This window comes from Tursiops truncatus, chromosome 6 (assembly GCF_011762595.2).
Source record: "Tursiops truncatus isolate mTurTru1 chromosome 6, mTurTru1.mat.Y, whole genome shotgun sequence".
Taxonomy (NCBI): domain Eukaryota; kingdom Metazoa; phylum Chordata; class Mammalia; order Artiodactyla; family Delphinidae; genus Tursiops; species Tursiops truncatus.
The window spans coordinates 109,631,939-109,655,536 of record NC_047039.1 but is presented as its reverse complement, the minus strand read 5'-3'; the positions used below and the strand labels follow the sequence as shown (position 1 = coordinate 109,655,536).

The 23,598-nt window shown below is 47.4% G+C and overlaps 1 protein-coding gene across 4 annotated transcripts in view; it reads right to left on the bottom strand.

The window, feature by feature from the left end:
* Positions 1-21,706, bottom strand: part of HMCN2 (hemicentin 2) — a 150,687-nt gene extending 128,981 nt beyond the window's left edge. For 2 of the 4 annotated variants that reach the window (XM_073806725.1, XM_073806727.1), the window contains exons 1-2: positions 21,232-21,706; positions 888-958 (exon numbers count right to left, since the gene is read on the bottom strand). In XM_073806725.1, the coding sequence (XP_073662826.1) occupies positions 888-958; positions 21,232-21,481 (321 nt within the window). In that variant the 5' untranslated portion in view covers positions 21,482-21,706. The remainder of the gene's footprint in view (positions 1-887; positions 959-21,231) is intronic. The other 2 variants (XM_073806723.1, XM_073806724.1) reach the window with 2 other exon arrangements.
* Between the last annotated feature and the right edge of the window lie 1,892 nt (positions 21,707-23,598).

The window sequence follows — 23,598 nt, the reverse complement described above, 5'->3', positions numbered from 1 at the left end:
CACAGCACAAGCATTTAGTTACCATTGTGAGGAGTGCTACCAGTGCGATAGGAGGGATGGGAGCCACCAGGACATCGAACAGATACGCCAGAGAAGCCACATGTTAGCCAAGGCTTGGAGGATACAGGGGTAGAGGGGTCGCCAGGAGAAGGAGAGGTGAGGGGTGGGCAGAGGAAAACATTCAAAGCCGCCTCCTCAGATCCTCTCTGTGACCCGCCCTGGAACCGATTCCACATAAACACACAGCCCTCCCCTCCCCGCCCACCGGCCAGGAGCTCTCTGCCCCCCAGGTTCGCACACCCAGCACTGGAAGCAGGGTGTGCACACGGTAACTTCAGGAAACGCTTCCCTCTTTGGTTCACTCATCCCTTCCGTGTGCCGGGCCCTGTTCTGGGCCCTGGGGGACTTGGCGGTGAGCTAGACCGATCCGTGGGATCCCTGCCTGCAGGAAGCTGGGTGGGGGAGACGTATGCTGAACCAGGGTGTTCAGTGTGGCCCAAAAGCCGAGGAGGCCATGGGACATCTGACCCAGTCTCGGGCCAGGTTTTGGGGGGTCTGAATTGACCCCTCTTGAATCCTCCCTCAGCTGCCACATACCCCCTCCTTCCAAGCCTGAATCCATGCAGTAAATAATAACTACCTTCTACATGCCAGGCTCAGGGACTCCTGTAGGTACTTGGTTCACTGAATAAAGGAAGGAACCCCCCAAAGTACAAAATCTGCAGGACCCCCAAGCTGGGGGGGAGCCCCAGGCAGAGCTGGGAGGCAGGTCATAGCGGTTGCAGGAAGCACCACCTTGGCCCCCAGGTGGGGCAAAGACCTTGGCCTCTGGCAGGGACGGGGCAGAAGGACACAGAGGGCCAGCAGCCAGGGGCGGGGTGGCCTACCTGCACGTAGAGTTCTCTCAGCTCCCTCTGAAACACCGCTGGGTCGGCCGTGAGGGTCACCGGGCCAATATCTGCAGGGAAGAGAGAGAGGACCAAGTGAGTTTGGACCCCCGGAAGCATAGCCCCTGTGGGCTGGGGCACCAACTGCATGATGTGTCACCATCAGAGGGGAGAGGAGCTGAGGCCTGGACCTCAGAGACCTCCACAAATGGGGAAGTGGTAGGGGAGCAGCTCCCAGGGCTGCCAGGGTCAGATCTGGAACGGAGGTCAGGCCACTTGGCCCTCTGCCCACTCCAAACTGGACCCAGAGCTCCAGGGGAGCAGAGAGATGGAGCAGGGGGCAAACCTCCAGTCTTGCCCCCAGACCCACAGTTCCTGATCTTTTGTGACTATGACTCCCCTAGAAACCTCCCCTCTACCAGCCCACCCAGCCCTGCATCAGCGGGAAGGGAATTCTGGGAAGACAAAGAAACAGAGAATTGAGCAAATAAAGTTTTGGACCACAGAGCAACTGGCCAACAGCAGACTGACCCACAGAAGCTAAACCTTCCAGAAACTGCATCCATATATTAGCTCACTTGAAAAGAGCAGGATTAATTACAAGGGCTGTGATCCCAAATGTTGGCAAGGATACGGAGTAACTGAAACTTTCACGCACTGCCGGTGGGAATGCAAAAATGGTTCAGCCGCTTTGGAAAACAAACGGAAGTTTCTACAAAGTTAAACATGCACCTGCCACAGGATCCAGTCCTTCCACTCCTCGGTATTTACCCAAGACAAATGAAAACATACGTCCACACCAAGACTTGTACTCCAATGTTCATAGCAGCTGTTTTCGCAATAGCCCAGAACTGGAAACAAGCCAGCTGTCCATAACTGGTGAATGAATAAACAAACTGAGGTACACTCGTATAATCAAATACCACCCAGCCAGAAAACGGAACGAGCTACCAATACAGGCAACCAGATGGATGAATCTCGCAGACATCATCCTGCACGAAAGAAGCCAGACACAGAAGGGTGCCTACTATACGGTTCCATTTACGGAAAGCTCTGGAACTGGCAGAATTAATCAAAGGTGAAAAAACTCAGAACGGAGGTTGTCTGTGGGATAGGGAGATCCAAGGAACTGTCTGGGAAGGCAGAAACGCTCTATATTGTGATGGGAATGTGGGTTCCGCGGGTGTATCCGTTTGTCAAAAGTGTAAAGCAAAGATTTGCCCATTTCAACGTATGTTAATTTTACCTCACAGAAAAAGAAACGTAAAAAATGATCATCGTTGAGTGGGGGAGTGGAGGGTGGGAGGAGATACAGATGAAACAAGAATGGCAGATTTTTTTGAATATTTGGTGATGCTGGGCGAGGGGGATATAAGAATTCATTATACTATTCTGCTTACTTTGTATATGCTTGAAATTTTCCCGAATAAATAGTTTTTTATTCAAGAGTGTCATTGAAAGCCACAGCTAACATACGACAAGGCTACCAGTGCACTGAGAACACGGCCAGAATTCCAACTCGCCATGTGAACATGTGCACGGTGCGGGTTTTGCAAGATGATGTGGACATCGGATTTCTTCAGGAAATATTTCATTTGAGTCCTTGGTGAACTCTAGTAATGGACTATTTTTAGCTCAAAAATTCTATATTCCAGTCACCCTAAGAAAAATTCCCATACTTGGCAACTCATCAACAGACCTAGTCCTTCTTAGAAAAGGAAGCACATGGAATTATCCGGCATTCACCCACCATTACCAAGGGAGGGTCTGGACACCAGCTCCTCTGCTGTATACTTTCAGAATCACCACCTGGAGGACCCTGACTCTCTGCTCTGTATTTATTCCCACATCCAACGGCCCCTTCCGCACCTGCTCTGGCCTTTACCAAGCCTTCTCCACTGGCTTCCTCCTGAACTCTGCAGTGACTAATTCAGCCAAACCCTCACCTTTGACGTCAGGCAGAGCTGACTGGAATCCTGGCTCCACCCTCCACCAGTCGTGCGGCTTCTCAGAGCTTTCTTCACCGGCCCAAGCCTCAGTTTCCCCACCTGTAAAATGATGCATTTCTCCTAGCTGAGAACCATCATTGTGAGAATCCATTAACGCAGGGAAGGAAACACCTCGCTTGGGTTAGAGCAAAGGCTCAGCAAGCAGGAGTTGGCCCTGCTGATCTGAACGTACAATGCTTTTTTTTTTTCCTTTTCTTTTTTTAAATTTTATTGAAGTATAGTTGATTTACAATGTTGTGTTAATTTCTGCTTTACAGCAAAGTGATTCAGTTATACATATATATATTCTTTTCCATTATGGTTTATCACAGGATATTGAATAGAGTTCCCTGGGCTATACAGTAGGTCCTTCTTGTTTATCCATCCTATATATACTAGTTTGCACCGGCTAATCCCAAACTCCCAGTCCTTCCCTCTCTCATCCCCCCTCCCCTTTGGCAACCACAAGTCTGTTCTCTATGTCTGTGAGTCTGTTTCTGTTTCGTAGATAGGTTCATTTGTGTCATATTTTAGATTCCACATATAAGTGGTATTACATGGTATTTGTCTGTCTCTTTCTGACTTACTTCACTTAGTATGATAATCTCTAGGTCCATCCATGTTGCTACACATGGTATTATTTCATTCTATTTTATGACCGAGTAGTATTCCATTGTATATATAAATATATATCACATCTTCTTTATCCATTCGTCTGTTGATGGACATTTAGGTTGTTTCCATATCTTGGCTATTATGAATAGTGCTGCTATGAACATAGGGGTGCGTGTATCTTTTTGAATTATAGTTTTGTCTGGCTATATGCCCAGGAGTGGGATTGCTGGATCATATGGTAGTTCTATTTTTAGTTTTTTGAGGAACCTCCATACTGTCTTCCATAGTGGCTGCACCAATTTACATTCCCACTAACAGTGTAGGAGGGTTCCCTTTTCTTCACACCCCCTCCAGCATTTGTTATTTGTAGACTTTAATGATGGCCATTCTGGCCGGTTGAACACACAATTGCTGGGCAATCTCACACAAGGCAGACAGGCAAAGACAGTCTTTTGCTCCAATGAGGTCCTCAAATTCTAGTTTGACTGAGGAGAGTAATAATTTTACTCAACATTGGTTATTTCTTTATTACATAATAATATACATTCATTAAAAAATATATAACATTAATGATTCTGACATTTCCTAAGCACTTACTATGTACCAGCCTATGTGCTGAGATGCTTCCTGTGTGTTAGCTCACTGAATCCTCCCTCCCACCTGTTAAGTCCAACTCTTACCCACATATTACAGAGGAGAAATGAAAGCCCAGAGAGGCTAGGTAACTTGCCCAAAGACACACAGTCAGTAAGCAGCAGAGCTAGAATATTAGCTTAGGTCTGTACAACTCCAGAATCTGAGCTCTTCTTTTTCTTTTTTTAATTAATTAATTTTGGCTGCATTGGGTCTTTGTTGCTGCGCGTGGGCTTTCTCTAGTTGCAAAAAGCGGGCTTCTCATTGTTGTGGCTTCTCTTGTTGTGGAGCACGGGCTCTAGGCACACAGGCCTCAGTAACTGTGGCACGCAGGCTCAGTAGTTGTGGTGCACGGGCTTAGTTGTTCCGCGGCATGGGGGATCTTCCCGGACCAGGGCTTGAACCTGCGTCCCCTGCACTGGCGGGTGGATTCTTAACCACTGAGCCACCAGGGAAGTCCCAGAATCTGAGCTCTTGACAACTGCTCTCTGTGAACTGTACATAGAAATTCCTCACATGCAGAAAAAGAAGGGAATTCTACCAACCAGAAATACTCTTATTTTTATATATAACCTTCAAAACTTTCATGCATATTTGTAAATCTTATATAAGTGCACACTATTTGAAGCAGAATTTCTATTTAAGTATAAATAACATACTATTTTTAATTTGACTCTTTTCACTGAACAACACATTGTAAGCGTCCTTCCAGAAGGTCAAATACTCAGTTCAAAATAATTTTTAATGGCTACAAAGTATTTCCTTTGTATAAATGTCCAATAGTGGTCTTGACCATAGTGTTTTGTTTCCAATTTTTATAATGAACAATGTTATTCAGAACATCTTTATATCCGCTACATTCAAGCACTACTTCCATTGTTTCCTTGGGATACACGCCCATGAGCAGAATTGCTGGGCCAAAGGTAAGGGCATTTGTAAAGACTTTGGATGCAAATTCAGTAACCTCATAATTGTCCTCATCCCCAGACGTTCCTGCCTCTGACCCATCTACCTGTCGTTGCCAGAGAAGCCGCCCTTGGGGCCAGTTTTGCCCACATCACCCCTGCTCAAAAATCGACAGCAACTTCTCCTTGCCTGGAAACTGAGAGAAGCCTCCGCGGTACCCAGTGCTGAATCTGGATGGCCCTGCCCTCTCCCATCACAATCTATCACAGGTGTCAGACTACCCAACCGTTCCCAAGGCTGGACCAGCGCTAGGCTGACCACATTCTCTCCCATTCACAGCAACATGAGAAAAATTAAGTTGGTAAACTGGGTTATCATAAAGTAAATGTGCTCCAATTGGAAGGACCACCCTTTATTCTTCAGTGCATCTGCTTCCTGCTTGGGGAGCGGACGATCGCTCAGAACAGTAACAGCTAGAGGGAGTTGATTCTCTTCATGGTCCTACGGGCTTTCTCTAGTGAAGAGCGGGCTTCACAAGTTAAAATGTTATGTGTATGGTGTTACAATTTTTGTGTACGGTGTTAAAATGTCAGTCACCTATGTCAGCTCCCTCTGGGCTTTCTGCAACCCCCCTTTTCTTTTCTTTTAGCTTTTAAAAAAAATGACTCTATTGGGTTGAGAAACCCAAAATGAGCAGCCCTGTGGTGGAAGGTGGGGAGAATGCCAGACGTAGCATCTAAGGTCTGACCTTCCATTGCCAAAGCCGTTCTGACATATTCTGTGCTTTGAGAGGGAGGAAGATTCTTCTGGGAAATTGCCCAATTCCAACTCCCGCACACCTCTCAGCAATGCTCCTCAACAGTTACCGCCTCATGCAACCTCCTGGGATCCCAAGCACTGGGCCAGCACATGCTGAGGACTAGGGATTGCATGCAAACACAGGACGCAGGAAATTCCAGAAGCCCTGGAGAAGCCCCTGGGCTGGAGGACCCTGGAAAGGACTTTAAGAACTCTGTCTTAGTTTCCTATTACTGCTGTGACAGATTACTACAGACTCAGTGTCATTTTTTTTTAAATAAATTTATTTATTTTTGGCTGTGTTGGGTCTTTGTTGCTGCACGCAGGCTTTCTCTAGCTGCGGCAAGCGGGGGCTACTCTTCGTTGCAGTGCGCGTGCTTCTCATTGCAGTGGCTTCTCTTGTTGTGGAGCATGGGCTCTAGGCTCACGGGCTTCAGTAGTTGTGGCATGAGGGCTCAGTAGTTGTGCCTCGCAGGCTCTAGAGCACAGGCTCAGTAGTTGTGGCGCACGGGCTTATTTGCTCCGCGGCATGTGGGATCTTCCCGGACCAGGGCTTGAACCCGTGTCCCCTGCATTGGCAGGCGGATTCTTAACCACTGCGCCACCAGGGAAGTCCCCAGACTCAGTGTCTTAAAACGACACACATTCATTTCTGGAGGTCAGAAGCCCTAAAATAAAGGCCTCGGCAGGGCTGTGTTCCTTCCAGAGGCTCGAGCGGAGAATCCATTTCTTTGTCTTTTCCAGCTTTTGGAAGCTTCCTTCATCCCTCGATCATGGTCCTTTTCCTCCATCTTCAAAGCCAGTAATGTAGCATCTTTAAATATCTCCCTCTCCCTCTGCCTCTGTCATCACATCTCCTTCTCTAATTCTGACCCTCCTGCCTCCCTCTTAAAAGGACACTTGTGATCACAATGGGCCCAAGTAGACAATCCAGGATCATCTCTCCATCTCAAGATTCCTAACTTAATCACTTCTGCGAAGTCCTTTTTGCCATGTCAAGTATGAGGTTCTCTGGACATCTGCAGGGGCGGGGGGGCATTTTCCTGCCTATCATAGCCTCCACCATCCTGTCTCCTTCAAGGATGGGCTTAGACCCCTATGTTCATAGCAGCACTATTCACAATAGCCAAGACATGGAAACAACCTAAATGTCCATCGACAGAGGAATGGATAAAGATGTGGTGCATATATACAATGGAATACTACTCAGCCATAAAAAAGAATGAAATAATGCCATTTGCAGTAACATGGATGGACCTAGAGATTATCATACTAAGTGAAGCAAGTCAGAAAGAGAAATACCATATGCTATACTTATATCTGAAATCTAAAATACAAGACAAATGAACTTATCTGTGAAACGGAAACAGATGCACAGACATAGAGAACAGACTTGTGGTTGCAGGGGGCAGGGGGAGGGAAGGATTGGGAGTTTGGGATTAGCAGATGCCAACTATTATATACAGAATGGATAAAACACAAGGTCCTACACACACACACACACACACACACACACACACACACACACACGAATCACTTGCTGTATCAAAGAAATTAACACAACATCATAAATCAACCATACTTCAATAAAATAAATTTTTAAAAAAAGAATGGGCATCTTTTCATGTGCCTCTTAGCCACCTGTATGTCTTCTTTGGAAAAATGTCTATTTACGTCTTCTGCCCATTTTGTGATTGGGTTGTTTGTTTTGATATTAAGCTGCATGAGTTGTTTATAAATTTTGGAGACTAATCCCTTGTCAGTCACATCATTTGAAAATATTTTCTCCCATTCTGTGGGTTGTCTTTTTGTTTTGTTTATGGTTTCCTTTGCTGTGCAAACGCTTTTGAGTTTAATTAAGTTCCATTTGTTCATTTTTGTTTTTATTTCCATTACTCTGGGAGACGGATCAAAAAAGATATTGCTGTGATTTATTATATCAGAGAATATTCTGCCTATGTTTTCCTCTAAGAGTTTTATACTGTCCAGTCTCACATTTAGGTCTTTAATCCATTTTGAGTTTTTTGTGTGTGTATGGTGTTAAAGAATGTTCTAATTTCATTTTTTTTTACATGTAGCTGTCCAGTTTTCCCAGCACCATTTATTGAACAGGCTGTCTTTCCTCCATCGTATAGTCTTGCCTCCTTTGTCGTAGATTAATTGACCGGGATGGACCTAGACATTGTCATACTAAGTAAGTCAGACAGAGGAAGAGAAATATCGTATGATCTCGCTTATACACGGAATCCAAAAAAAAATGATACAAATGAGCTTATTTACAAAACAGAAACAGACTCACAGACTTAGAGAGCAAACTTATGGTTTCCAGGGGGGAAGGGTGGAAGGAGGGATAGTTAGGGAGATTGGGATTGATATGTACACGCTGTTATATTTTAAATGGATAACCAACAAGGACCTACTTTATAGCACAGTAAACTCTGCTCAATATTCTGTAAGAACCTAATTGGGAAAAGAATTTGAAAAAGAATAGATACATGTATATGTATAACTGAATCACTTTGTTGTACACCTGAAACTAACACAACATTGTTAATCAACTGTACTCCAATATAAAATAAAAAATAAAAAAAAAAAAAAAAGGAATGCGCTTGGGGAAAAAAATGATTTGACTACAAACCTATGTGCCAAACATAACAATGTTGAGAATGAAGAGATCCGAAGAGCCCCACCTTTAAAAAGATGGGGAAACTGAGGCCAGAGAGGGGAAGAGAGTCCTTCAAGGTCAGATGGGAAGATCTGGCAGTAGAGTTGATCGGCTACATCACACCAACAGTGACCCCTTCTCTTGTTCATCGTCACAGAACTCCTGCCCACCTCAGCGCCTGGCACATGGTAAGTGCTTAATAAATACTGTTCAAATGAGTAAATGAATAACATTTATTTACTCATAACAAATACTGTTTGAGTATACTGTTTGAGCAGCTCCAAGTCAGGACCCTTTATCTTTTTTTTTTTTAATTTTTATTTATTTATTTTTGGCTGCATGGGGTCTTTGTTGCTGCACGCAGGCTTTCTCCAGTTGTGATGAGCGGGGCTGCTCTTCGTTGCGGTGCAAGGGCCCCTCATTGTGGTGGCTTCTCTTGTTGCGGAGCATGGGCTCTAGGTGCGTGGACTTCGCTAGTTGTGGCACACAGGCTTAGCTGCTCCGCAGCACGTGGGATCTTCCCGGACCGGGGCTCAAACCCGTGTCCCCTGCATTGGCAGGAGGATTCTTAACCACTGCGCCACCAGGTAAGTCCAGGACCCTTTATCTTTATATCCTGTGCCCAGCACAATGCCAGGCATACAATCAACACCCAGCAAATATTCCTGAATGCCAAGCCTGCCTGATCCCCAGGCGCTCCCACCACAGCACGCTACTGCCCATCACTCAGAGAAACAGATCCAAAATGAGGCAGAAAACCAAATGTGGTTATTTGGGGCATGCAGAGGGGTTGGCCGTATTAAGGGAGAGCTGGCCAGATGGACAGAAGTGTTTGTGATTCCTCTTGAGTTACAGGGCAGGGCATTTTAAAAGCTCTGCCCCAAGCTCTGAACAAAGAAGGCTCTCAGGGGAGAGCACACTTACATACACAGACGCACTGATGTGCAAAAACTAGTCTGATTTCTTCCTTTTACTGAACAGATAATCCCCAAACCAGCTCTGGGTGCTGGTTGCTACTGACCAGTCCCATCATTCCAGGGCTGGACCAGCTTTCAAGATGCCCAGACGGGGCTGGGAACACGGAGGTCTTCTCTCCATCTGTCTTCCTTGCTGTCCGACTGTCCACCTGCCCACCCATCCATCTACAGCTCCAGGCAGTGAGACAGAGATAGATGCCTTCTTGTCGTTAATTAATGCTGGTCCGCGGCTTCATTTGTCATTCCTGGGACCTACCGCACCATCATCTCTCATCATGCCAAAGCTCCCCAGGACAGGGTGTTTTCAGCAGGGTAACCATTTCAAGACCTGTCTTCCGGCAGGACAGAGTGAGGTACCAGGACAGGGCAGGACACCTGACATGTCCCCATGTGAGTTTGCCCACTGAGAGGGGTTCCTTGAGCCGCTGTCCATCTCCCTACTTCACCCGGTCCAGGAAGGACTGGATCTGGATAAAAAGCCCTTCTTAGCATGATGTTGATGTGGATGATGATGGTGACGATGCTGCTGATGCTGATGGTGATGGTGATGGTGATGGTGATGCTGCTGCTGCTGCTGATGGTGATGGTGATGCTGATGGTGATGCTGATGCTGGTGATGGTGATGATGATGCTGATGATGGTGATGATGATGCTGATGCTGATGCTGATGATGGTGATGATGATGCTGATGCTGATGATGGTGATGCTGATGCTGATGCTGATGGTGATGATGATGATGGTGGTGGTGGAGGTAGACGTGGGTGATGATGCTAACAGCAGCTTCAATGCATCGAGTACTTACTATTCTACAGTGTTTAGCTCAGTCCTATTAACAGCTCCCTGTTAGAATTGAGGATGCCAAGACCTTGCTGAAGGTCATATACAGCTAGCAAGTGGTAGTCAATAACTGTACTAGTTTCCTGTGGTCACCATAATAAAATATCACAAACCCGGTGGCTTTAAACAATGGAAATACATTCTCTCAGAGTCCTGGAGGCTAGAAGTCCAAAATCAAGGTGTCAGCAGCCCATGCTTTCTCTGAAGGCTCTTGGGGAGAATCTGCTGCATGCCTCCTTCCTCTTCACTTCTCGTGATACTAGCAATCCTTGACTTGTAAATACACCATCACCCCAATCCTTCTCCCTGTGCCTCTGCTCTCCTTATAAGGACACCAGTCCCATTGTATTAAGGGCTCACTCCACTTCAGTATGACCTCATCTTAACTAATTACATCTTCAATTACCCTATTTCCAAAAAAGGTCACATTCTGAAGCTCTAGGAAGGACAGGAATTCTGTGACGACACTGTTCAATCTAGAATAATGTCCAAGTCCACATATTTGGCTCCAAAGCCTGTTCTATTTGCTACTGGCTATACTGCCTCCAAAAATGAGGGTGATGATGATGATGACAGCTACCGTTGTTTTAATGGGGTTTTTTTTGTTTTTTTTTTTTTTGCTTTACGCGGGCCTCTCACTGTTGTGGTCTCTCCCGTTGCGGAGCACAGGCTTCAGACGCGCAGGCTCAGCGGCCATGGCTCACGGGCCCAGCCGCTCCGCGGCATGTGGGATCTTCCCGCACTGGGGCACAAACCTGTGTCCCCTGCATCGGCAGGCGGACTCTCAACCACTGCGCCACCAGGGAAGCCCTATAGGTGAGAATTTGAGGGCTAGCGAGGTAGAGCAAACTGCCCAAGGTCTTACAATGAGGAAGCATCAGAGACAGGATTCAAACCTGGGTCCGTCTGACCCCAGATCCAAGCTCTCAACCATGCAGGAAGCTGCAGACATATGGCCCTTGTTCCCCAGCCCCTCGTTCCTGTTCCTGGAGGGGGCGGGAGGTTCGTGACTGAAGGTGGGCACCTGCCTAACAGCTGGGCAGATGCGGCGTGGGTTCCCTCTGAGCAGGGCTTGCCAGGTGCAGGGATGATTAAACCCATGACCTTGTCTCCACTTGTGCTGCCCTTGAGCATATGAGCCCCAGAAGCCTGGCCCAGAACCACCTCTCCATAGGGAAATATTTTCCATTGATAAGACGAGGGGGTGGAGCCTCTAGGACGTATGAGGGTCACGCACAGGAAGAACCACCCGGCCCTTCACGTGGGTGATCCTCCAGTCCGTCACCCAGTCTGTGTGTCCCAGTGGTCACGGTCACAGCCAGGCGCCAGAGAGCCAGTCTCAGAAAGACCTCACGTCCAGGACTCTTCCCCGAACCTGCCTTTCCCACCTCCTTGAAAGCAGGGCTTGAACCCTGGGGCCACTCTGGGTGTGCACATACCCCCTCCTCCTGCTGCAGGGGCCCCAAGCAGGGTCTCACCATCTGCCACCATTGTGGGCAAATTGTGTCCCCTCTCCGGAACTCAGTCCTCCCGTTTCTTTTCTTTTCTTTTTTTTTTTAATAAACATTTTTTTAATAGCAGAACATACTTTATTATTTTTTTTAATTTATTTGTTTATTTTTATTTTGGGCTGCTTTGGGTCTTTGTTGCTGCACGGGCTTTATCTCTCAAGCTGCAGCGAGCGGGGGCTACTCTTCATTGCGGTGCGCGGGCTTCTCACTTCGGTGGCTTCTCTTGCTGCAGAGCACGGGCTCAGTAGTTGTGGCTCGCAGGCTCTAGAGAACAGGCTCAGTAGTTGTGGAGCATGGGTTTAGTTGCTCCGCAACATGTGGGATCTTCCCGGACCAGGGCTCGAAGCCTGCATTGGCAGGCAGATTCTTAACCACTGCGCCACTAGGAAAGTCCCTAAAACCACCTCTTCCCTGGGGAAAGTTGACGGCACACCTGGCGACCCAGAGAAGATGCTCAAACTCACTCTCTATCAGACATACGCAAATTAAAACAGGTTACCATTTCTTACCTATCAAATTAGCAAAAAAGGAAAGAGTGACGTCCCCATATGCCAGCAAGTGTTTGGGAAAAAAGCAGTCTCACACTCTCTTGGTAGGAGGGTTAGATGATATAGCATTTCTGGAGGACGGTTTGCTGATACCAATTAAAATTTTTTAAATGTTCATATGCTTTAACAATGAACCAGTTGCAATTCTGAGAATCTATCCTATAGCCATGTTGTGGTTTTTTAATATTTATTTATTTTGGCTGCGCCGGGTCTTGGTTGTGGCATGCGGGATCTTTAGTTGCGGCATGCGAACTCTTAGTTGCGGCATGCATGCAGGATCTAATTCTTCGACCAGGGATCGAACCCGGGCCCCCTGCATTGGGAGCACAGAGTCTTACCCACTGGGAACACCAGGGAAGTCCCGTTCCTATAGATACGTTTTTGCAAATGTGTGTGTATATTGTAAGGAAACTGAAAGCAAATTATTTTTCATAATGTGGGAGTGGCGGATAAATCGAGGTAAGATAAATTAAGATCCCTCCTGTAACACCTTCTGTAGTCATTAAAACAATGCAGGGGATCGATATTTCCTAACATAAAAAGAGATCCATGATATAGCATGTGGGGGAGAAAAAACAAGTTGCAAAACAGTTTGCATAGTATAATCCCGTCTTTTATATAATAAAAAAAACTAAGTGTATATATGTATACAAGTGAATGACATGCACACACGGTCTGGAAGCACACAAAATGATTAAAAGTGTTTGCATCTCTTGAGAGTCGTGTTATTAGAACATTTAACAAGCATGTATTAAATTTATAATTTTTTGAGGAAACTTAATAATTTCAGTTATTCACTGAAAGAGCTAAGCCCTGGTGCCAAATTTGACAAAGAGCACAAAGGAAGAATATCATTTACTGATCATACATATTGAAATAAATGGAAAACTCCTAAAGGAGACACTGGCAAACAGAATCCAGCTGTATATTAAAGGATAATCCGGGGCTTCCCTGGTGGCGCAGTGGTTGAGAGTCCGCCTGCCGATGCAGGGGACGTGGGTTCGTGCCCCGGTCCGGGAAGATCCCACATGCCGCGGAGCGGCTGGGCCCGTGAGCCATGGCCGATGAGCCTGCGCTTCCGGAGCCTGTGCTCCGCAACGGGAGAGGCCACAACAGTGAGAGGCCCGCGTACTGCAAAAAAAAAAAAAAAAAAGAATAATCCACAATGACTGAGTAGGGCTTATGCAAGGAATGTGGAAATGGTTTAACATGAAGGAATCACATCCAGAGGTCAACAGGCGAAAGATCTTACAAATATCTCAACAAAGCCAGAAAGTCACTGGCTAAAATTCAGCACCATTCCCATTTGGGATTTTTGTTTTGGGGGTGTTTTTTTCTACCTTTAGAAAATTAAGAATGAAAGTATCTTCCTTCACCTGATGAAGAAAACCTCAAACCAAGAACCAGTATCATACAATGATATACAATCAGAAGCAAGACAAGACCGACTTCACCTACCACCATTACTTAACACTGTGCTAAATACCACAAAACATTCCAAACAAGCAAAAAATTTGATTGGAAAAGAGGAGACAATATTACAATTTGGACAGGCTGTGATTGTCAACCTAGAAAACTCAAGACATTACCCCCCAAAAAATTAGAACTAGTTTCTTTACAAAGTCTTCAAGAAGAAAGTTGGAAACAAAATAAATATATGAAAATAAATTACTTTCCAACATACTAGCAATACTCCTTTGCAAAAAAGGTAATGAAAAAAATTCCTGGTCAAAACAGTCATACAAAACCCAAAATATTTAGAAATGATCTTAAAAAGAAATGGGTAGAACCTATAAGGAAAAAAAAACCTATAAGTTTTTTACAAAAGGAAATAAATATGTAAAAAAAAAAAAAAAGGAAGTGGTCTCCTAGAGGAAAACAATGAAATTTTTTAAAATGATAATTCTTCCCCAGATCAAGATTTAACACAATTCTGAGCAAATTCACAGTAGGAATTTCTTTTTTGGAAGTTGACTACGTTTTCTACTTTTCATCTGAAAAGAAAACATGTTCAAGAATATTTTGAAAATGAAGAAGAATAAAAGAACATGAAGAAGCTGCAGGGCTAAGTAACTCTGGAAATGAGTTGCGTCTATAAGACTAAAGGCAAAAGAACTGTACTCTAGTGAACAAAGTTGTTTTCCACGGGGCGCAAGTTAGCAATGCTAAAACCACTATAAATGTGGACTAGAACTGAAAATTAAGTAAATGACGAGTGAGTGGGGAAGGGTGAGGGCCAGGTTAGTCACTGTCAGAGTGGGAGGTTATAGATAAGCAAGAATAGGAGGCTGGAAGGATCCACGTGGTAATCAATGAGAGCTGGAGACATCAGAATGAACTCATGTTCAGCTTAATACAGATACAGACAAACAGAGAAATATTTATAGATATGGGTATACACAAAGGTTACATATACAACATGTATCTCCTTGCTCTGTCAGCTGAAGATGCAGAAGCGGTGACACCCCAGGAGCAACAAGCACACCTGGCACTCAGATGCTGGTGTCTAATACCATTTTTCAATCAACGGAACCAGGGCTCCTTGGAGAAATTACTAATTCTAGGACTGGGGCAGGAAATACGTAAGATGAGTCTGAAATATCCTGTAGTGCCGGAAAGTAAGAAAGTACTTTAAAAAAATTCACAATAGGGGTATGTCAAAGGCACACAGACTGTGTGTGCCGAAGAGCTCCCAATGACTGAAGTTGGAAAATTTTAAGCAACAAAATAAAGCAGTATTGGATTATAACCCACGGTATAAAACTATGAGTCCATGCTGATATATATATAAATGATTGAATAAACAAATAAATGGAAAAGAATCAACTCTCTCATGCAGAAGATTTCCAAACAATTTATGTAAATACCCCATGTTCAAGGAGGTGGATCACAACTCCCTACTTCTTAAGTGTGGGCTGCGTGTAAGTGACTTTCTTCCAAAGAGGACAGTACAGAAAAGGAGAAAGAAAAGAGGACGCTTACGGTGAAGACACCTGACAACCTCAGTCAGGTGATCAAGGTCAGCGTCAGCAGTGATAAGTCATAATGAGGGCATGTACCCTGGACATGATATGATGAGAATGGCATTGCTCCTCTGTGGTCTTCCTCCCATTACCCAGTCTAACCGGAGAAAAGCAACCGGCAAATCATGACTGAGGGACAAAACATCTGGGCAATACTCGTAAGAACTGTTAAGGTCATCAAAAACAAAGTCTGAAAAGCCATCACAACCAAAAGAAGCCTTAAGGGACATGACAACTAAATGGGATCCTGAATGGGCTCCTGGAACAAATGTTAGGGGAAAATTGAGGAAGTCTGAATAAAGAATGGACTTTAGAAAAAAAAAAAAGAATGGACTTTAGGACTTCCCTGGTGGCGCAGTGGTTAAGAATCCACCTGCCAGGCTTCCCTGGTGGCGCAGTGGTTGAGAGTCCGCCTGCCGGTGCGGGGGGGCGCGGGTTCGTGCCCCGGTCCGGGGGGATCCCACGTGCCACGGAGCGGCTGGGCCTGCGCGTCCGGAGCCTGTGCTCCGCGGCGGGAGAGGCCGCAGCGGTGAGAGGCCCGCGTACCGGAAAAAAAAAAAAAAAAAAAGAATCCACCTGCCAATGCAGGGGACACGGGTTCAAGCCCTTGTCTGGGAAGATCCCACATGCCGCGGAGCAACTAAGCCCGTCTACCACAACTACTGGCACTCTAGAGCCCGTGAGCCACAACTACTGAAGCCTGCGCGCCTAGAGCCCGTGCTCTGCAACAAGAGCAGCCACCACAATGAGAAGCTCGCGCACCACAACGAAGAGTAGACCCAGCTCGCCACAACTAGAGAAAGCCCGCGCGCAGCAGCAAAGACCCAATGCAGCCAAAAAAAAAAAAAAGTAATGGACTTTAGTTAATAATAACCCATGGGGACTTCCCTGGCGGTCCAGTGGTTAAGACTTCACCTTCCGATACCGGGGGTGCGGGTTCGATCCCTGGTCGGGATCCCTAAGATCCCACATGCCTCGAGGCCAAAAAACCAAAACATAAAACAGAAGCAATATTGTAACAAATTCAATAAAGACTTTAAAATTGGTCCATATCAAAAAAAAAAATCTTAAAAAAAAACCCCAACCTATCAGTACCGGTTTGTTAATTGTGATAAATGTACCATTGTAATATAAGATGTTAATAAAAGGGAAAACTGGGTGTTGGGTATACGGGAACTTCTTTGCAATAATTCTGTAAATTTAAAACTGTTTTAGGGCTTCCTCGGTGGCGCAGTGGTTGAGAATCCGCCTGCCAATGCAGGGGACATGGGTTCGAGCCCTGGTCTGAGAAGATCCCACATGCCGCGGAGCAACTAAGCCCGTGCGCCACAACTACTGAGCCTGCGCTCTGGAGCCCGCGAGCCACAGCTACTGAAGCCCACGTGCCACAACTACTGAAGCCTGTGTGCCTAGAGCCCGTGCTCTGCAACAAGAGCAGCCCCTGCTCGCTGCAACTAGAGAAAGCCTGCGCACAGCAGTGAAGACCCAACGCAGCCAAAGATAAATATATTATAAAAAAAAAACCTGTTCTCATTAAAAGTTTATTAAAATTTTAAAGCTGTCAACCAATGAAAAGATAAAGAAGATACAGCTTATATACACAATGGAATACTATTCAGCCACGAGAAAGAAGGAAATCCTGCTGCTTGGGACAACTTGGATGGACCTTGAGGGCATTATGCTAAGTGAAATGAGTCAGACAGAGAAAGACAAATACTGTATGATCTCATTTATATGTGGAATCTAAAAAAAAAAAAAAAAAGTGAAACTCAGAGAAACAGAGAGTAGAGTGGTGGTTTCCAGGAATAAGGGAGTGGGAGACATGGGGAGATGTTAGTCACAGGGTACAAACTTACAGTTATCAGATGACTAAGTTCTTGGAATCGAATGTACAGCATAGTAATTATCACTAATAATACTGTATTACGTACTTGAATATTGCCAAGAAAGTAGATCCTAAATGTTCTCACCACAAAAAAAGAAATGGTAATTATGTGACATGATGGCGGCGTTAGCTAACTGCTATGGTGGTAATCATTTTGCAATATATAAATGTATCAAATCAATACACTGGACATCTTAAACTAACCCAATATTATGTGTCAATTATATTTCAATAAGGCTGGGGGTAAATTATTTTTTTAAGAATAGGAGGAAGGATTTACCCTATTCTAAAGCCAAATAATTAATGTTAATTAATTAATGTTAATTAATTAATGTTAATTAATGTTAATGTTAATTAATAATTAACAATGTGCTGCTGGAACAAGAACTGTCATACAATGGGACAGAATGGAAAGCCCAGGTAAATTAATAGATATAAAGTAATTTTGGATAAAGGCAGGATCTAAATGAATGAAAAAGAAAGGATTATTTGATAAAATGTAACTGTACCATCAATTATCCTGTTCTGGAAGAATTACATCAAATTGTTTTTAATACCAGTGCCAATTTTTTTTTTAATTCCAGGTTAAACAATTAAATATGAAGAGAAAAAAAAGAAAACGAATGAAAAAACCTAGAACATGTACCTAACTGATTTTGTGATAGAAAAAAATCTGAGAATGAAAGTGAAGAAATTACAAAGGGAAAAAGGCAATAGATTTTGCTACATAAACATTTAAAACTTCAGAACATCACGAATCACAAATATTAAAAGACAAACGACTAGGAAATGCTAACCACATAACAAAAAACAACTAATATCATCAATATAAAGTCCCCATACTGACTGATAAGAAAACCACTAAAAACCCCAAATGGAAAAATGAGTAAAGGAACTGACAATTTACAAAAGAAGAAATTCACACACAGAAACATCTAGTAAACACTTGAGAACTTACTGAACCTCACTAGCAATGAAAATAAGAAGATATCATTTTCCATCTTTTGAATTAGGAAAAAAAATGTTATCCTAATCCCTAGGGTTGGGGGCAGCTGCTCTGAAACAGTCCCCTCAAATGCCTCTGATAGAAGTTTAAAACTCCCAAAACATTGGAAAACAATTTGAAGGTCTGCCTACCCACTCAGTGTGTTTGTAATGACCTAGGAATTCCACTTCCAAAATCTTAATCCAATGAAAAAACCAATCAAAGATGCAGACAAAGATTTACACACCAGAGTGCTTTTTGCAACATTTTAATAGAGAAAAACCGAAAACAACCTAAATTTCAGCCAAAATAAAACGATTAGCAAAAGTCTAACTTTGCAGTTTGGGAACATCCCACTTTTTTTTTCATTTAAAAACTTCTAAAAATATTTCCAAAGCACAGGTTCTGGTTTATCTCCAAGCATGTGCAGTCCAGAACCACTGAAACTTGCCCTGCAAAGCGTGGTCTTTGGGGTTGAAGGTAGGGGGTTCCTTTAAGAAGACCCTCCCAGGACGCAGCCCTGGGGGGGCCTGAACTGTCGGCTAAAACCCCTGACTCTCAGCTCCTCTTCCACCAAAGGGAATTCCATTGGTTGATTCAAAAGACATAGCCTAACCTAAACCACAGATCCAATCCCTGCTCAGAAGCCCTCAGTGGCTGCTCGCAGCCCCTAGAAGGAAATCTAAGTGCTCCGTCCTCAGTTCCACAGTCACGGTCGGGACCAATCTCGCCTCTCCCCGCGTTCCCATTTCACCCCTCCTACGCCCTGGCTCCACACTCACACACACCTGCCCCTACATGTCAGCCACCACCCAGCGAGTTCCATGTGCTCAGGGAGACCTCTGTCCCACTGCATCCCTGGCACCTAGCATTGACAAATGGTCCAAAGCTGCTAAGTTTCCCTTCATCTTCTTCAAGTCCTGCTCCAGTGATGCTTCCTCAGAGAGCTTTGGTTGGTCCTTTCCCTTGCGAGCCGATAGTCAGGAGCCGTCAGGAGTGACACCTTCCACCCTCTGCCGTCGCCAGCAGACTGCCGGCTCCTTGGTGTGAACCCTGCCCCCTTCACACTGGAAGCCTCACAAGATCGGGCACACAGCAGAGGCTCAATAAACGCTGAGGTCCCCCTCCACTGGACCTGGGGGGTCTGTAGGGAGTATGGTTTGGGGAGCAGGGGCGGGGAGAAGGATGGGATTTTTTTGTTTCATAGAAGATGGAGTGAAGGCTGGAGAGTCATGCACGCGCCCGGCGCCCAGAGAGGAGAGGTTGGGGATGGCACGAGGGCTTCATGAAGACGATGGCCAGAGAGGGGGCAGTGAGGACACTATGGGTCCCGGGACACTATGTCTGGTTCCAACAGGCTGCTCTCCTGCCCTACAACTGCAGCCAAGCATTTTAGAGACAAATATGGGTTATGAATCAGAAATTACATCAGCCTGGCAGGTGGCCTTGCAGAAGTCCCATCCATGTCCTGAGCCTCAGTTTCTCCAATTGTAAGAGAAGCGTTGGATTAAATGATCCCAAGCTCTCTCAATGCAATATCTTTGGAAGCCCAAGAATGACCCAGAAAGGGAGTGAGAAAGTTAGGGGGGTAGAGGGTGAACTGCGTCAGAGCTGAAACCCCCAGGACACACCTCACACCCCACGTCTTCACAAGTCCACCAGCCTTGCTGCCCCCTGACCCCCAGATGGGAGCTGTCCTTCTGATGTTCCCAGGAAACTTTTTCTAGACCCCTGACTTCTGTGATTTGAGCTGCAGAGCCCTACAGAGCCCAGAACTCCTGGAAGCAGAGGGACTCCACACTCAGCCTAAGGGCTGCATGGGATTATGTACACCGACTGCGGCCCATTTTTCAAATATCTGTAATGATGCTGTGATTAATAAAGAAAAATTCTTCTAAAAGGGCTTACTAGCTCATACAGCCTTGTGTATTTTTTCAGCACAAGAACACTTTGCAGAGCAATTCTGCAAGGAATCTGCCATTTTTATTTTATTTTTTGGCTTTATAAAGCTATCCTACTAGATAGAGAGGTGACTAATAGAGAGAAACGTGATAAAACAGAGTAAAATTAATCACAGGATCTGGGTGGTGGGCAGACAGGTGTTTATGTATTTCCCACCCACCCCCATTTTGCTGTAAGTCTGAAGTTTTTCATTAAAAATGTTGGAGAAAAAGCAGTCCTGCCACTCAGAAAGTTGGAAGTCCAAGCACGCTCCAAAGCTGTTTTCCCTGAAACTCCCCACAGTGGGGTCTCCCAGGGATCTTTTCAAGGACATGCCCCAACACCTAGCTGAAAGATAGGGGGCTGCGGGCCAGGAGGTGCTGTCTGCAGGGTAGAAGGTGTTAGGTGGCGGGACCTGGCAGTGAGGATACTGCGGGTAGAGGCGACGCGGCTGCTGTTTTTCTCGCGCGAACAGGTGAGGGGCAAGACGCGAAGCTCTCCCGCCTGGGTGGCTCTTCCGGCCCCCGAAGCCCACGACGGGAGCGAATTCGAAGAATGAACAAAGGCAAATCCGCAAACCTTGCGGAGGCTCATGCGCGCCAGGCCCTGGACACGAAGGACCCATTTCAACATCTCAGCAAGTTTGGGAGGCAGTTCTCGCCCCGCTTCCTAAAGGGGGAAGGTGCGGCTCCGGAAGGTGAGGTCACTTGCTTAAGTCGCAGAGCCAGGAGGTGGCTGCGGGGCATTTGAACGCAGTGCCCCCGCCTCTCCGTCACTGGCCTGACGACGCAAGCTGGGAGACGCGGGAGAAGGGGAGAGCAGGTTCCCAGGGAAAGGACCCGGCGGCTGCAAGGCCTGCCCCAGGTGCCGGCCTCGGGCAGAGTGAAGGCGTCGAGAAGGCGCCCCCACCGGGCCGCGGTGCAGCCTGCAGGCGTCCAGTGCGCCCGGGGCGCCATGCGGGCGGGTGAGCGCACCGCGCCAGGACACCGGGCCAGGGGCGCGGCGGACGCCGGGGGCTCGGGGGGTCGCTACCTGGATCACGGAAGGGCACCAGCGCGTAGTTGCCGATGACCTGGCTGCCACGGCTCAGGCTGTGCTCCAGAATGCGCGAGGCGCCGTGCATCACCTGCATCAGGTCGTCCCACATGGAGCCGGTAACGTCTAAGACGATAGCCAGGGTGGCATCCCCCGTGGTAGGGGGCAGCGCCGTCCCGGGCTCGCCGGCCACCGCCGCTGCTGCCGAGACCGCCAGCAGCAGCCGCAGGAGCGGCGCCCGGGGCATCTTTGCTGAGCGCGGCCGAGGAGCTGCGGCTGCCGCGGTGGAGGCTCGCGGGGCCTTGAGAGCGCGACCGCCCTGGTGCACCCAGCGGCCACCCGACGCACGGCTGCAGCGCGGCGCCTCGCTCCGTCGGACCGCGGCCGGTGCGCGCGGGACGTGGGTTTGCGGCGTGGTCCCCCTGCCGGGAGACCGAGGCGGTCTTAGAGCCCACCCCGTTCAGGGTCACGGGCCCCGCCTCCTCCGCTCCCCTCACTGTGACTCAAACTTTCCCGGCCCCGCTGCTCGCCAGTCCAGACCCGAGGTTAGGGGAGGACGCGGGGCAGACGGCAGAAGGGAGCTGGGCCCTCGGCCAAAGCCGCAAGGGATGGGGACGCACGGGAGGCCCTGGACACCTGCGCCTCCCGCCGACCGCGCGCCTCGCTGCGGGGGCTGGAGAGGGAGGGGGAAAGACGCTGCCCCTGCCCTGGAGGGCTGCCCACGGGCCCTGGCTTTTGTGGCTCCCTCCACCCAGCCCCCTAAAAACCGACCCCCCAATACACACACACACACACACACACACACACACACACACACACACACACACAGAGTAACTCCCTTTCTTTCCTCAGGAGTCTGTGCTTCCCGGTTATTGTCTATTACTGTTATTATAATCAAGCAATGGAAGTTGAGCAGCTACTATGGGCTAAGCGCTTTCACATAGTTATTATTTCCTCGCGTGCTCGCTGCAACCCTAGAGGGAGGCACTAACGCTAAACCCATTTTACAGATGAGCAGACTGAAGCTGTCATTAGCCCAAAGTCACTCAGCTCTCAAGTAGTAGAGAGTCGATTAGAAGCCAGCTCTAGAAAGTTTCCGAAGCCCCTGGGCTCTGCTGCCTCTTTGAAGTGTTATCAGACATTGTCTAAGGTCATCTGATGACTCCAGAGGATGGGGGATGCCCCTCTGCCCACCTGCCTCGCTAGGTCCCCTGGATCCCATGTGAGGGTTCTGGGACACATGTGAGGTGCTAGTGGTGCTGCCTGGGTGCCTATAGCCGTCCCCTCCCAGACATTGCTCCCTCCCAACACCTGGAGAGGGTCGGGCACCCCACCACTGCTCAGCCCAGCCTGTGCTCTCATAGCTTATTTCTGCGTCTCTCTCCCTACCAGCCTAGGAGCCCCTTGAGGGCAGGGCTGCATCTTGTTTCCCCCAGTCAGCCTCCAGTTCCCCAGCCCAGTCCCTGGCACGTGGTGGGGACTCACTCAATATTGACTGAATAAATAAAGAAGAGACAGCTTTTGCGGGCCTGCCTGGTTTTGAGAAACACGGGAGGGAGCCCAGCTTGGTCCTCTCACTTTTCAGTCCCTCCCCCGAGAAGATCATCCTCCCCGGACAGGGACAGGCAGCCCCACGGACATGGCTGAAAGTTCTGGGTCTGTATGGGGGGCGGGGGCGGGTGGATTTCTCCAGCCCCTCCCTTCCAGAGCCCTCACCAGGAGGAAGCGCCCCCCACCCACCCACCTCCTGCCCATAACTTCTCCTTCCCCCTCCATCTCAGCTCAGACCCCGCCTCTGAGGTCACTTTGGCACCTTGCCCTGTGACCCCACAGCCCCTTGTCTGATCACCAGTGTCTTCTCTGCCCCTCCCACCCTGACTCTGAGCTCTGGGGCAGCAGAGACCCAGTACCTGCACATGGTAGGCGCCCGATGGAGGTTTGCCACCTAAATGGGTCAGCGGGTATCAGAGAGGCCCAATGTCTGGGCGCCGGCCATGGGGAAGAAGTGACACACATCCTCAGGGACCCAGTTCTAGACCAGGGCAAGGCCCTTTGATAAGAAGGACTAGGGTCCAGGGAAAATGGTCTCCGGGGAGCTGCCTGTCTCATGAGATATGGTAGGAACCAAGTGCCTAGACCCAGGTGACAGTAGAACGCACGGTGCAGCTCGTGGGAGTTTGAGTCACCTGCACTTCTGAACACTGGCTCTTTAAATCTTCCTGTACTAAGGCTGTGGCTGGCCCCAGAATCTGGGCAGGGCTGGGCCAGCTGTTGGAGACAGAAAAGAGGCCCCAGCTGTGAGAAGGCAAAGGCGAACAGGAGCCAGGAGCCAGACAGGGCTCACAGACGGTGACATTTCAGGCA